At 35.8% G+C, this 14,345-nt stretch overlaps 1 protein-coding gene across 1 annotated transcript in view; it reads right to left on the bottom strand.

Annotated features, from left to right (window-relative positions):
- The window catches only part of LOC113227398 (Down syndrome cell adhesion molecule-like protein Dscam2), a 161,969-nt gene extending 161,056 nt beyond the window's left edge, over positions 1-913 (bottom strand). The window contains exon 1 of the mRNA XM_026460291.1: positions 680-913. Coding sequence (XP_026316076.1) covers positions 680-728 — 49 coding nt within the window. The 5' untranslated portion in view covers positions 729-913. The remainder of the gene's footprint in view (positions 1-679) is intronic.
- Between the last annotated feature and the right edge of the window lie 13,432 nt (positions 914-14,345).

The following is a 14,345-nucleotide window of genomic DNA, read 5'->3' on the forward strand; positions in this document are numbered from 1 at the left end:
AATTAATTCAATTTAAATGTAATTTAATTTTTAATTCATCAATAATAATTTCGTGTAAATAAAATTAAATAGAAAAGTTGTATAATGTAATATTAAATTATAATGAGCTTATACCTAAATAAAGAAACATTTTTTTTATATGAAGATGGATGGGAAAATTGTAACATTGCGTCGCGGTTTAAAAAAATATTTGAAATATTCAATGAGAATGCTGTTTGGAGTTAAGTCCGCCATTTGTACTTCAGAGCGCAATAAAATTTAAATAAATAAATAAATATCATTTAGCAAATATAGAAACGGATTAACGTTTAAATGACGCTCCAAATTCAATTTTTTTTTTCAAATTTATGCAAAGTGTCAACATCACGTCGCGTCGTAACTTAGAGAGCAATAAAGTTACTAATTTCAAAAGTTACAATTCACTTACTTACTTACTTACTGCTTCGTCGTAATTTAGCAACAGAACTATCAAAAATATTCATGTATCTGAAGTCATCAGTTTAATATATATATTCAAGTGCTAAAGTATATGACATTTAGCAAAAATGTACCTCATGTCAATAATTTAGTGTAAGTTTTAAATGTTTTCAGACGCATCTTAAGTACAACTGCAATAATATAGAAATCAATATTATTCAAAGTGAAAAGTACATGCTTCAAACAATTTAGACATACTTACAAATAAAACACGAAGGCAGAAGAAAAATGTTCCAAAAATTCAAATCCATTGTGTCCGATAAAAAACTAAATTAAAAAAAAATCACAACACTGCAAATAACGATTTTCAAGTCATACCGTTCCTGAATATTGTCGTAAAATTATCAAAAATGTCGACATTGTTCTTAAGTTTCGAATAAAAGATCGCGAATGAATTTTCCCGCTCTTTTTTACGAGAAAAGCGTATTTCCCCTTCGGCGGTACGGGATAGACTGAAGGCCTCTGGGTAATATAACCCCTACTATATGTTTCCAAGATGCTAGTGAGAGAGATAGACGTTCTTGCTGTGATTAATGAATGAGTTTTTATATATTTCCTTAAGTCGGTGGGTTTGGTTTATATTTGTTTAGAAAATTTTGATGGATAATAAAACTGGAATGTAGTAAAACAATAAAGAAAAATAAATCAGTAATCTTACCAGGAGCTTATTAAAAGAAGCCTTTCTCTATGATTGTGTTCAATGATCTCTGAGAATAAGAGCGAGAGACAGTGTAATCTGGTTAAATACGAAGTGCTAATTTAATTTAGTTGTTTAAATCTTAGAATAATTGTCGGTGTTAAGTTATTGTAAAAGTTTCATTTACTTATTTACGTTGTCTCGGTGTATTTTCTTTGTAGCTACTACAACTATTTACAGGAACTACTTTTGTACACCAGTTGTGCCGCATTGTAAGTGCTGAATAGGCATATTTAGTATCAATAGGAATATTTAGTATCGCTTAGAATCGCCAAATGGTGAACTTGATGTGTATTTTTTTTGTATTTTCTGTTATAGATGTACAGTCAAGAGCACATCGAGCTTGATACTTTGTACTTTGGACGAGTCTTATCGTAAGCGGCATAGAGTTGGATTTAAATCTTAAGCGTCAAGCGTGATGTGCTCTTGACCCTGTACAAAACAGTTTACATTCAATGGTACATACATCTCAAATACAATTCAGTACCTTAATATAGAGAATATTCCTAAAAAAATACAAACCTAAATCTACGGGGAATGAAAACTAACATTTAGAATAGATAACTATTCACAGACGAAGACTTTCTTTTAAAATAGCGCCTACATTTTGTAAAGAGCAATTGTTTTAATGGCTTATTCGGCAATGTTCAAATTGAAAGGCATTCCTCCTTCATCAATATACTCTAAACAGTGAATACAGATTTTCATTGTCTCCTGAGTTAAATCCTGTAAAGATACTAAAGAGATCCTGTACAGATATTAACGACATTAGTGAGGAATCTATTTAGATTATTATCAAAACCATCATTAGACGCAGTAAATCATATTAATACGTAGACCAGGCGAATAATGAGGTAATTAATAATAAGGAAGTACAGGTAAATAATTATAAGGAAATACGCGTGAGAAAACCAGAAAAAATGGGCAAAAATGCCAAGAATATTACTCTTAAACGTAGAGGAAAAAGACCTTGACGACCTCATTGGTACAGTGGCTTGCACATCGGATTTCATGGTGTCGCCAGCTCTAAGGTCTTGTTTCGGTCTGGTGGGAGTTGTGGTACCATCGTTGTTTCCGATTCACATAACACAAGTACTTTAGTTCTAACTTTGGGATAGGAGCAACGTATGTGATGTTGTCTAACATTTGTTATTAACCGATTTCAAAAAAGGAGGACGTTCTCAATTCAATTGTCTTTTTTGCATGTATGTTACGCTATATCTCCGGCATTTGTGAACTGATTTTGATGATTCTTTTTTGTTTTAAGGATGGTACTTATCATTATAATACTTATCATTAAAATAGGGTTATTATCATTATAATTGATTTCAACTTATATAATAGCGTATAAAAATATATTAATTTTAGACACGATTAAGTATAATATTATCTTATTTTCATAAGCGTTAGAAGGTAGAAGTAAAAATATTATATTAAGTCGTTTGATAGCAACAAATAGTAGTGGCATATACCCGTAGAGATTTTAACAGTAGGTATATTCCCGTCTCTCGGGTACTAGCGTTTGAAGAGATCATCTTTATAACTCTCGCTTGAGAAATTTTGAAGGGATTTCCCTTCTTAAATTATATTGTCTCGGAGTTTACGTTTCGTGTTATATTCTCTTTTCTTTCGGTGTAATGATTTTGATAAAGTTGTTTTTAGGTTTATTGGGATGTGATGGGTTTTTAACAGCTTATGAATATGCTATAAAGCAGCAATTGTAATAAGCTCGCACAACATTTTTGTGCATAGTTAATCGTCATCAACTTATTTACACGTCCTACTGCCGGACACGGGTCTCCTCCCAGGCAAGGGTATATAATAAAATATTAGACAATATCAAATACGTTGTCAAAGTAAATAAAGCACTTGTGTTGTGGACATCGGAAACAAGGACATCACCACAAACATCCAGACCCGAGACAATATAGAAAAGTTAGTTTTCTTCATTGACCCGGCCTCAGAGATGGTGACACCATAAAAACCGGCGCGCAAGTCACTCGAGCAAGGAGGTTACCAGGTTGGAGACATCACACGTTGTGAACCTTCTTCGACGTGCAGTCTCATGGTACATATCACATTAAATTTCGCAGATCAAACCATGAGGCTACCACGGCTTTTTTTTTCTAATCATCTTGCTGCTTTTGATTCAAAACGGAATCGATCCGATCGCTTGTCTCGAAATCAGATGGGTTTCTGAGCGAGAAGATGAACCTGATTCCTACTATATCTTTCTAATGTGTGAGTTAAATCAACTGTTGTTCCGATTAGAATTGTCAAAAGTTTCCGATCGGCCAGTTGTGAATCTCAATTTTGCGCCTCGACTCGACTAAAACTGAGCTTATAATATAATTGCCAGATTCAGTATGCAGTAACATGCATGTCATTATAGTAGAGTTGTTCATTATCCATGATGAATCTTCGCATTCTATGGAAAATAAGAGGAATATTACGTTAATCATCACCATGTTGTCTTAAAGTACTTTTTCACCTCACTAACTCGGAAAGGCTTTCTTTCTCATTAGAAATCTGCGCGCAAAGGTGTTTAAAGGTGTTTAAAGGCGTTAGCGTGGAAAAGGTTTTTGAAATTCGAACTTGACGATGAATGTAATTGAAATCCGTTGTTTTTTTATTGTTGCTTTTAGTCTTATTAATATTGGCATTAAATTGACAACGATAACTAATTTGTTATAGTTCAATTGTTTTTCGTTGAACTGATTTCCTCGCTATAGTGTGGTGAAAAGTTGTGTATTTCGCTCGGCAGCAAAGTGGTTTTGAGTCTCGTGCCTGAAACCCTTGCTACGCTAGTGCTGTTCAGAGCTTTAAATCGCAAAGATCTGAGGGGCACTGCCACTGCGCCCGTCACCTTGAAACGTAAGTTGAAAGTCCCATGTGCCTGTAATTACACCAGCACCTTTCAAAATCAAATCACCGGAATACTAACATTGTTGCTTGGCGGCAAAAACAGGTAAGGTGGCACTGGTGGCAGTACATAACTGGACGAACTCTTTTACAAGAAGCTCTATTGCTACTAAAAATAAAAAGTAGATTATTTCATTATTATTATAGATTTCTATAATTTTCCCACTTGATCAGTGTTTAAGTACTACATAGGATATTATCAAGCCCGATTTCTGGTAGAATGAAGTAAAGATTTCTTTTAAATTGTCTCTAGTTTTGGGTGTTCCGAGTGGTATCATAGATTGTTAATTGTAATTTTTGTGCAAGAAAGGAGCCTTCCCGCCAATGACGTACGAATAGTATTCCTAGTGTCAGGTTCAATAATAAAAAAAAAAATAGAGAATTGTAATGAGAAAAGTGGGAACTGGGGTTTTTGGTTCGGCCATGCTGAAAATTCTCGTCGTTTTTAGAGATCGAACGCATATTGTTTTTTAGTCTGTGGAGATCGGACAGCGCGCGAGCATGGGGCGGCCATGTTTCGTTACCCATCTATTACGGATTATATTGATAAATGCTGTGAAAGTGACTTTTATTATAACAGTACGTCTAGCGCAGCCTGGACAGCAATCGGCGAGATTGATTTTATTTTTTCATAATATCAAGTGTCGGAACGAACAAGTCGTGCGCCTGATGGTAACCTACACGTCTATCCATAACAGTTGCAGTGCCACTCAGAGCTTTAAATCGCAAAGATCTGAGAGGCACTGCCACTGTGCCCGTCACCCTGAAACATAAGTTGACAAGTCCCATGTGCCCGTAATTTCACCAGCACCCTTGCCCTTCAAAGTCGGAACACAGTAATGCTGTCATTACTGCTTGGCGGCAGAAATAGGTAAAGTGGCAGCACTTCCCTGGACGAACTCTTTCACAAGTAGCTCTACTGCTACTAAAATCGCTGATTAATAATAATAATAATAACGCACACACTCAACATAGCCCCGCACTAGGGAAACCCTGTGTCGCGGGTGCCATGGACACACACATAGACAACCACAAATTACACCCAAACTCACGAGAGAAATAAATGTAGGCCATACAAATAATTTTCTCCCGGCCCGGGAATCGAACCCGGGGACCTCTGCGTGGCAGTCCGGTATGGTAACCGTTCGGCCACGGAGGCAGTTTATTGGCACATCCTTTCACCATAATGGCAAACATGTTCAGTATGGCGGCTCCTCGTGGCTTGATTAGCGTGGCTAAGTTCTGAGTCGCAATAATATAATATATAATAGTGTATGCCATCGATACTATATCAAGAAGAAACAGATCTTTTTTACACTTGGTGCATTTTAGACACCCTGTACTATACGAGAATTATTATAAATATATTCGTAGTGCTTGAGTTCAACAAATAATAAATAAGCACAATAATAAACGAAATTCACGAAAATCAATTTTAATATTATCAAACGGTTTTGGAGAATTTAATTACATGATACCGTGTTTGAGTTTATTGGTTCAAATTAAGGTCAGACTATAGATTTATTCATGCTGACTTCGATGTAGACAAAACACTACGTACAATTAGTTTAAATTTCGAAGCTGGTGAGTGATTTATCCGTAATAAAAGACAACTGTCATTCGTACTAGTATTTTTAACCGACTTCAAAAAAAAAGGAAGAGGTTCGCAATTCGACTGTATGTTTTCTTTTTTTTTGTATGTATTTTTTGAATGTTGTGCGATTTATCAGGCATTTGTGAACCGATTTCGAAGATTCCTTTTTGTTGGAAAGGAGGTACCTCAATATTGGTTCCTTTCAAATTTGAAGAAAATATTTTATCTTCAAGGGTGGCAAATTAGGGGATGAATCCGATTTATTGGATATCACCCACTCTTCGCTAAACGATTCAAATAAAATTTGACAAATCCACAAACTTTTGAGGTCATTTAAAAAATAAGTTATTATAAATTATTCTACAGAGTTTTAACGGCTTTGGCATAAAGCCATACCTTCTATCTTCATTTTTTTTCACTTTTCATTTAGGTTTTCGATGTTCATTATAAATAGAAAAGGATATGTTAAGGTGGAAAGAAATATATAGAGCTAACGTGGACCAGACCAATTTGGTTTGACACGACAGTGGCTCGATACATCACGTATTGTTCGCCCGTCCTTATACCTCTAAGATGCAGACTCTCGGCTTCTGCATATTTACGGGGGAATATCGTTTCTCCAATTTAAAAACTCATTTATTTTTTTAACTATGGAATCTAGATTAGATACCCGAAATAATAAATATCACAAAAATAAGTATAATATCTACATTTATTGTACATTCATGAATGAATATACAGTAGAAGTCTGTATATTCTTTTTTTAATAATAATAATAATAACGTACAGACTACGGCTCTATCAGAGAGATAATATTCTACCGTCTTCCGTAAATAATCGGGCAAACTTATTTACTAACAAAAATGAACCAAATATTTACTACATCACGACACGTCTCAAGTACGATTCTGTTTGAATTTAGTAAAAGATCTGTTTTGAATTGATTCTGATCTATCTAGATAGAATAATATTTTATTTAGTAACTATATTATAAATGTATTGGACTTTCCAATATATACAAACACTCCTACGCACTGAAACACAAATTACTTAAAATGTGAAGCTTTTATAGTTTTCTGAAAGGTGGTGCTACGGCAAAAAAAGCCTTGCAAACAAAAAACGAATATCTGCAAGAAGCACATAGTAAAATTCGTAAGATTTACTAACTCATTCTATAGCTGAGGTGGGAGAGCGATGTCCCGCGTTAGGCGAAAATCTCGCTGCTTCCAGTCCAGCCGAATCGTAGAAATTTGTCTTTGAGTTTGTTCGACCTTTGTATCAATTATAAATACAAACTAGTGGAGTACTTTCTCAAGAAAATATATAAATAAACATTCAAAAGTATAATCTTGAGAGCAATTTAAAAAATACTTCTACAAAACTTATTTACTATTCGTATTATATTTAGTAGCAGTAGGGCTCCTTGTGAAAGAGTTCGTCCAGGGAAGTACTGCTGTGAGCATTACTATGTTCCAGTTAAAAAGATTAAGGGTGCTGGTGAAATTACAGGCACATCGGACTTGTCAACTTACGTCTCAGGGTGACGGGCGCAGTGGCAGTGTTCATAAGATCTTTGCGATTTAAAGCTATGAATGGCACTGCAACTGTTAAGGACGTGTCGCTTACCACCAGGCGCACGACTTGTTCGTCCTTTCACTTGGTTATTATAAAAAAAACTAAAAATAATTTACCAAATGTTTTATTTTGTTGTTTTGTTAATAAAAACTATACATATAATCAATTATTTGGATAAAATGCTTGTTGCTAATTGCAATAACATCAGATATTTAAAAATAGGTTACCGATTCGATTTGGGTATAATCCATGAAGAAAACAATATGGCAACACTGAAAGATATTTGTGGGATTGTCAAAAAAAAGCAAGTACATGGAAATAAATTAACAAGCAAAAAGTTATTTAGAGGTTTTAAGGGATTACATACCAGATTACAATCAATAGTGTTATTGGTATATCGTTTTATTTAAAAATAAATAATATTATGTTGACTACTTGGTACTTGGTGCAACGGGCTGGTATCCGCAACTCGACGACAAAGCGCCTATTTTGTGGTGTTAGGTTGACTATCAGATCGATACATCTAATTAACAATACGCCAACTTTATTTTTTGAGTATTTTCTATTATTTTTATAAACAGCCATATTTTATTTACTAATACTATCCACCCCGAATTTTGCAAAAATAAATAAAGAAACAAAAAACAAAATTCGAAAAAAAGAGAAACACAGAAACAATTACAATACAATTAAGTTTCATTTTAGGTATCGATATACATATTACTTCTCTATCATCTAGTTTCAGTCTCCAAAAAGCCTAAAGAAAAAGAAAATTATTATAGGCGATTCGTTCAAACTGACGTAGTACTTTCTATACGGACCAAAAGATAAAAAAATTCCCTACGGAACCCTGCTACCTAACGAGCGGCCCGCGGCTACACTTTCTTTTTCGCGGCATAATCTTATTATTAGCTTTGACTCCGCCACACCATAAGTGAAGCCTCGGGCTCTAATACACACTATCACATATTCCTTCCTTTTATGTTCCGAGTCCTTTAGTCTTTTGATATTGAAGTCGATAATCTATGTATGTAGATGTATAATATGATATTACTGGACGAGTCAAGTAAACCAACGTTATACAAAATTGTTATATTTTCAATGTTCACTGCTAGATAAAAACTTTGTTGGCTGAGAGCCGACAGAGGTATTTAGTTCTTATGACAAAGTTTCACAGAATGATTTCATATAACAAAGTTTTATTGTCATGGAACTACAAAACGATTTGGCACTTTGTAATTTCGTGAGAATAAAAGCTTTGTTACCATCTGTCGGCTTTCAGTCTAGAAGTTTTTTCCTGAACGTAGATTTATGAAAAAAATTTAGGTTTCCGGCAAGAAGGTCAAAGAGAAAGCGTACAAGAGATTTTTTATGATACCACGTTCCTGGATGAACAAGCCGTGTACCTGGTGCTAAGCGACACGCCTATCCATAACAGTTGTAGAACCACTTAGAGCTTTAAATCGCGAAGATTTTAGGGGTACCGCCACTGCGCCTGTCTCTCTGAATCATAAGTTGACAAGCCTCATGTGCCTGTAATTTCACCACCATCCTTGCCCTTCAAGACCGGAACGCAGTGATGCTTATATTATTGCTTGACGGGGGGAATCGGTAAGCTAGCAGTACTGCCATGGACGAACTCTTTCACAAGCTCTACTCACTCTACTACTCACTCTGCTACTACTCTACTATCAGAGCAGAACCAGCACACGCTCCATATGCTAACATAAACTGGTTCATTGCTGTCAATAGAATATTAAATACATTGCATATAGAGTTCAGTATCAGACAATAACGGTGTAAGATAAAAAAGGTCTATAACTGTAATTAACTCAATAAATTGGCGGAGTATTTTATCGCTGCCGTATTCAACAATAAGATCATCATTTGCAGTAAATAAACACATTTTTAGTAAGTAAGATAATGTGCATCGTGAATGCGCATCGCAAAATTAGGCGTGTCGTGCCCACAGAACAATAAATACGGTTAGCGTCTGACGCGCGCCAACTATAGGTCTCGACAGACCTATCTGGGCTCAGTCTGCCATTTTCGCTTTGTATTGTATGGGTTTGTCATTCTTTCGTACAAATTCTTTAAAATCCTAGAAAAATGCCATGTTGTGCTGTTTTGTAATGCAAAAATTATAGCCTCACCAAAAATATTACCCGTGGTGGTTGTCATATCATCGGAAAATTTTATTTTAATAAATTCTCAATTTTCTGTTTACCGAAATATTTGTTTTGTTAAAAGAAACGAAAGTAAAGCTTATGCCCCTGCAATTTGGTCGCTGTTTTTTTTTTGGAAAACTAAATTATAACTCCTATTCGTCGTCGTTCAGCAATTAGCCACTAAATGGCAGTACATTGATTGAAATTTCAATATAATATCAAAACGTTGTAACTTGCAATTATAGGTGCTGATGGTATTGAACTTTCAACGATATGCCACGGTGAAGTTTAAATTATATTAACAATCCAGAATTTGTTATTTCTTTTTAAATTTGAGACTACGACAAATCAATATCAAGATTTTGTAGTGTTTCAAATTAATAATGTATGAGTTTTGACAACATCGGTTCCTTGTGCCTTGGAAGTGCCTTCATCGGACACCGATGAAGGCACTTCCATTGTTTCTTTCTTTCATGATCGTGCCTGTCATTTTAACCCGCCACGGCGATGAACGTGTTGAAAATCATGGAACAAAAGTTGTTACTTATGGTTTTAGTAATATACTCGGTTGTTAGTATTTTACGAATAATCCTGTGTATATATCATAGGATCGTGGGAACGTATCTAAAAAGGCAAGGAGCACGAAGAACCAACGGACATACATGAAGATACTCATGCGAGCGGAAAAGGCGAAAAAGGTTTATCAGGTTCGTAGCCTAGATAGGCGTTGTAGAATGTGTGTAATATAATAAATAAAACTCTCGAACACAGCACCCAACATCTGGTCAGGCGTTGAAATATAAAGTTCTTTAACCAAAACGGTTTCCCATATCCAATTCGCGTTTTACTTTTCTTCCGCCCATACAAATATCGGATGACCAAAAGATCGGACAATTTATATGGAAAGTTGACTACCATTTTTTGCGCATTGTATTTTGTCAATTGGAATTACAGAATTAGATATCTTGATTACGTTGCGATACCACCTACAAAACAAATAAATATAATTTTAAATAACATTAGCTTGAGTAGGAATGAAACTATTTTTCCGGATTTAAATCGCGTATATTTGTTTACAGGTCCCATGGTCACGGTTGCAACCGTGACCATGGGACCTGTAAAGGGCCCGAAACGTCGGTTTGTTTGAAAAAACAAATATACGCGATTTAAATCCGGAAAAATAGTTTCATTCCTATGTATAACAATCGCGAAAACCTAAGAACTCGTTATATTAGCTTGAGTACTTTTCTAACAAAATGTATGGTTGTCAAAAATATTTTTATTCTTTTTTTTCTTGTCCAGTGGAGAGAATAAGAGAGGATAGAGCCGCAATGAGAACGTACTTGAGACGACCGAGTGGACGGTCGTCTTAGGTACCGCTGGAGCGATGAAGTCCAGAAAGATCTGAAGGCGCTCGGTGCTAGTAGCAAACCTCAGAACCAGGAAGTGTGGCAGAATCTGGTGTCCGAGGCCTAGACCCACTTTGGGTCACTGTGCCACCGAAATAATTATTGTTCTTTTATATTCTTCTTCTTTGATTTCCTCTCCGTCTTATATTTCTTTTTTAACCGAGTTGAAAAAGAGAAAATATTTTTTCATTTATGTTACGGAATTACTCCGGCATTTGTGAGAGTTAATGATTCTTTTTTGTTGGAAAGAGGGTACCTCATTGTTAGTCACATTTAAATTTAAAGAAAATATTCCAGCTCTAAGGGTGGCAAACTACGGGATGTGTCCTGTTTCACGCACTTTCCGGTAACCGATTTCAATAAAACTTGGCAAATAGATGTAATTCCACGAACTTTCGAGGTCGATTTTATTAATAAGAAAGTTATAACAATTATTACGTGATAAGATCATTGATGGGTCAAATATTTTATGATTACCTACATCCGCAATTCGTAAGAGTAGCGGAGAAAACCCCGCCGCCCGCTCCAAATGCTAATGCACTGTCTGCGGGAAAGACTTGTGGTCAGAACGGAACTGAAGGACTTAAAATTTAGACATAAACCAGTTTCTTTAAGACACAAAGTAAAAGGACGAACCAGTCGTGAGCCTAGTGTTAAGCGACACGCCTATCCGTAACAGTTGCAGTGCCATTTAGAGCTTTAAATCGCAAAGATCTGAGGGGTCACTGCCACTGTTCCAGTTATCCTGAGACATAAGTTGATAAGTCCCATGTGCCTGTAATTTTACCCTTGAAAACCGGGACGCATAACGTTAACATTACTGCTGGGGGGCAGAAATAGGTAAAGTGGTTCTTCCGTGGACGAACTCGTTTACAAGGAGCTCTACTGCTACTAATATAATACACACACACGATTTAGATCCAAAAAATAATTATAAACTAAAATAATTACAAAATAGCATAACAATTAAGTTTACTAAAGGGCCGGTACCCGTATAACTCAGCGACCCTATCAATCTATAACATTTGTATCCTAAATAGGCACTAAATTGAACCCCAAACCTCTTTCGTACCGTTCGAAACACCGTACCTTCATTAAGCAAACTGAATACATCTACTGTATCACACTATTACAACGTCAGCACATATTTCGGAAACTTTTAAAAGGAAAAAGATATTACTTAGATTCATTATGCCTTTTTACTCCACTTACCCGAAGAAGCATGTTAAGATGAAAACTTATACTTTTGCGGAGGTTCCTTTACTACATCGTAAATTTTTACAAACTTAATAATGCGGTTGGAAAAAATCCGAGAATCAGGAATACAAATTTGAAACTACAAAATAGACTTATCGAGTCTATTCCGTTTGGATTTTGGACATGAATCTACATATAGAAATGTAGACAATAAATGGATATAAATCTTATTTCCAAATTTTGGAAAGTATTATTTTAATCGGATTATTTTTAGTACATTAATATATTTCAGACAAAAGACGTCCATTATTCGACATGGGCTTTTTTTAATATTAAGTGACGGTACGAACGAGTCGTGTGCCTGAAGGTAAGCTACACGCCTATCCAATATCAGGTCTATTTACAAAGTCTCAAGACAAAAGTCTTCGACCAGTGGCAACACATGCCAGTGATGACTTACGGCACTGAGACGTGATCGCTCACTATAGGCCTTATAAGAAGGCTCAAGGTCACGCCAAGGGCAATGGAATGGACTATGCTCGGAGTTTCGTTGCGAGATCGAATCAGTAATGAGGATGAAGGAATCAGAGTAACCGACATAACCCTGAGAGTTGCAAAACTTAAGTGGCAATGGGCAGGGCACATTGCTCGCAGAACAGATGGGGCCGAAGAGTTCTCGAGTGGCGATCGCGTACCGGAAGACGCGGCGTGGGCAGACCATCCACAAGGTGGACTGATGATCTGGTGAAGGCTGCGGGAATCCACTGAATGCAAGCGGTGCAGGACTGGTGATTGTGGCATTCTTTGGGGCAGGCTTATGTTCAGCAGTGGACGTCTTTTGGTTGAAATTATGATGAATGATGACATTTTATAACTCTCCTATTTAAACATAAATAAATATCAACTTCTTTCGTTCATAGAATTTTTAAACCTCTTTGTCATTTCGGAGGTAAGGGTACGACATATTAGCAACTAAAATGTCTTTCAAGTTCACTGAGTGAACACAGAACTCTTCGAGTAATTCAATCCAAAAAAGCTTAAAATGTAAAGTGCTATTTTTTAAATCAGATCAGAATATCAAGGTAGTAAAACATCGTGACATTCAATAAAAACTTGAAAATCACACAGATTAAAGTTACGTCACTAGTCAGCGGTGGTAGCTGTAAGGGTTCCTCTCTGAGAGAAGAAATAAATCTCTCACAGATGGCGCTACGGCATAAATAGTCGTTAAAAACCAAAAACAAAGATCTGCAACAAGCACATAGAAAAAGTCGGAAGGTTCGCTGGTTCGTTCCGTGGCTTAGTCGGCATATCGTCTAGCACGGTTTGCTATAGAAGACGTCGGTTCGAATCCGGCCGGATCGAAGGAGTTTTTCTAAGTGTTCGATCTTTGTTATTAATAATTATAACAAACTATACTCCGTCCAACCATTTATTTAACTTTTGATATATGCATGCCTCCGAAGTTCCGTAATTATTGACATACAACCACAGACAAAAATGCAATACTTCCCGGACCCTTTTATTTTTTAATTTTAGTGGATCGACGTGCTCTTTAGCTCCAATATTTATCGAGCCATCAGATTATGTATCGAAGATTATTCAAGTTGGTAAATTTTGGTAAAGATCAATTTTACTTTGGTGCAATTTTGTACCAAAGGACTTCTCATTAACATTAATTATTAATTCTTGAGCACACAAATTGTCAAACGCAACATCACGATCCCAATCAGACAATAATTTTTCTATTTTGAATTCACGATTCACATTCACGATTTAAACTTCTTCATAAAGAAAAACGATTGTTATAAAAAAAATCTAATCGGAAAGGCATTACGGACGTCACTAATTTATTAGAATTCAAGCTGTCGAAAGTTAAATAAATGGCTGGACGGAGTATAGTGGAGCAATTTCACAAAAAATAATTGAGTATCACGGTAGTAAATTCAATAAAAACATGAAAATATTATTTACATAATATAATTTTTTTGTGAAAAAAAAAGCCGACCTCAAAATTCTCCTTATCCCCTTTATCCTCAACGACAATTTGAAACACAGAAGGAAGACCCGTCACAACGAATTATACGAGTCCAAGTATAAGGTAGTTGCTGTACACTGTTGAAGAGTTCCTCTCGTCTATCTGTCATTTTCATCATCAGCTAGCTCAACTCTAGGTCACCATAACATTTTATTTTTATTGGAATTGTTTATATCGATTTACTTAAAATCGGTATAACACACGGTGACTTTTAGCAGCGGTGCAGTCGCTAGTTAATCGTCTACCTTTACACAAGCGCGGATGTTAA

The sequence above is a fragment of the Hyposmocoma kahamanoa genome, unplaced genomic scaffold (assembly GCF_003589595.1).
Source record: "Hyposmocoma kahamanoa isolate Upper Pololo Valley unplaced genomic scaffold, ASM358959v1 210, whole genome shotgun sequence".
NCBI lineage: Eukaryota > Metazoa > Arthropoda > Insecta > Lepidoptera > Cosmopterigidae > Hyposmocoma > Hyposmocoma kahamanoa.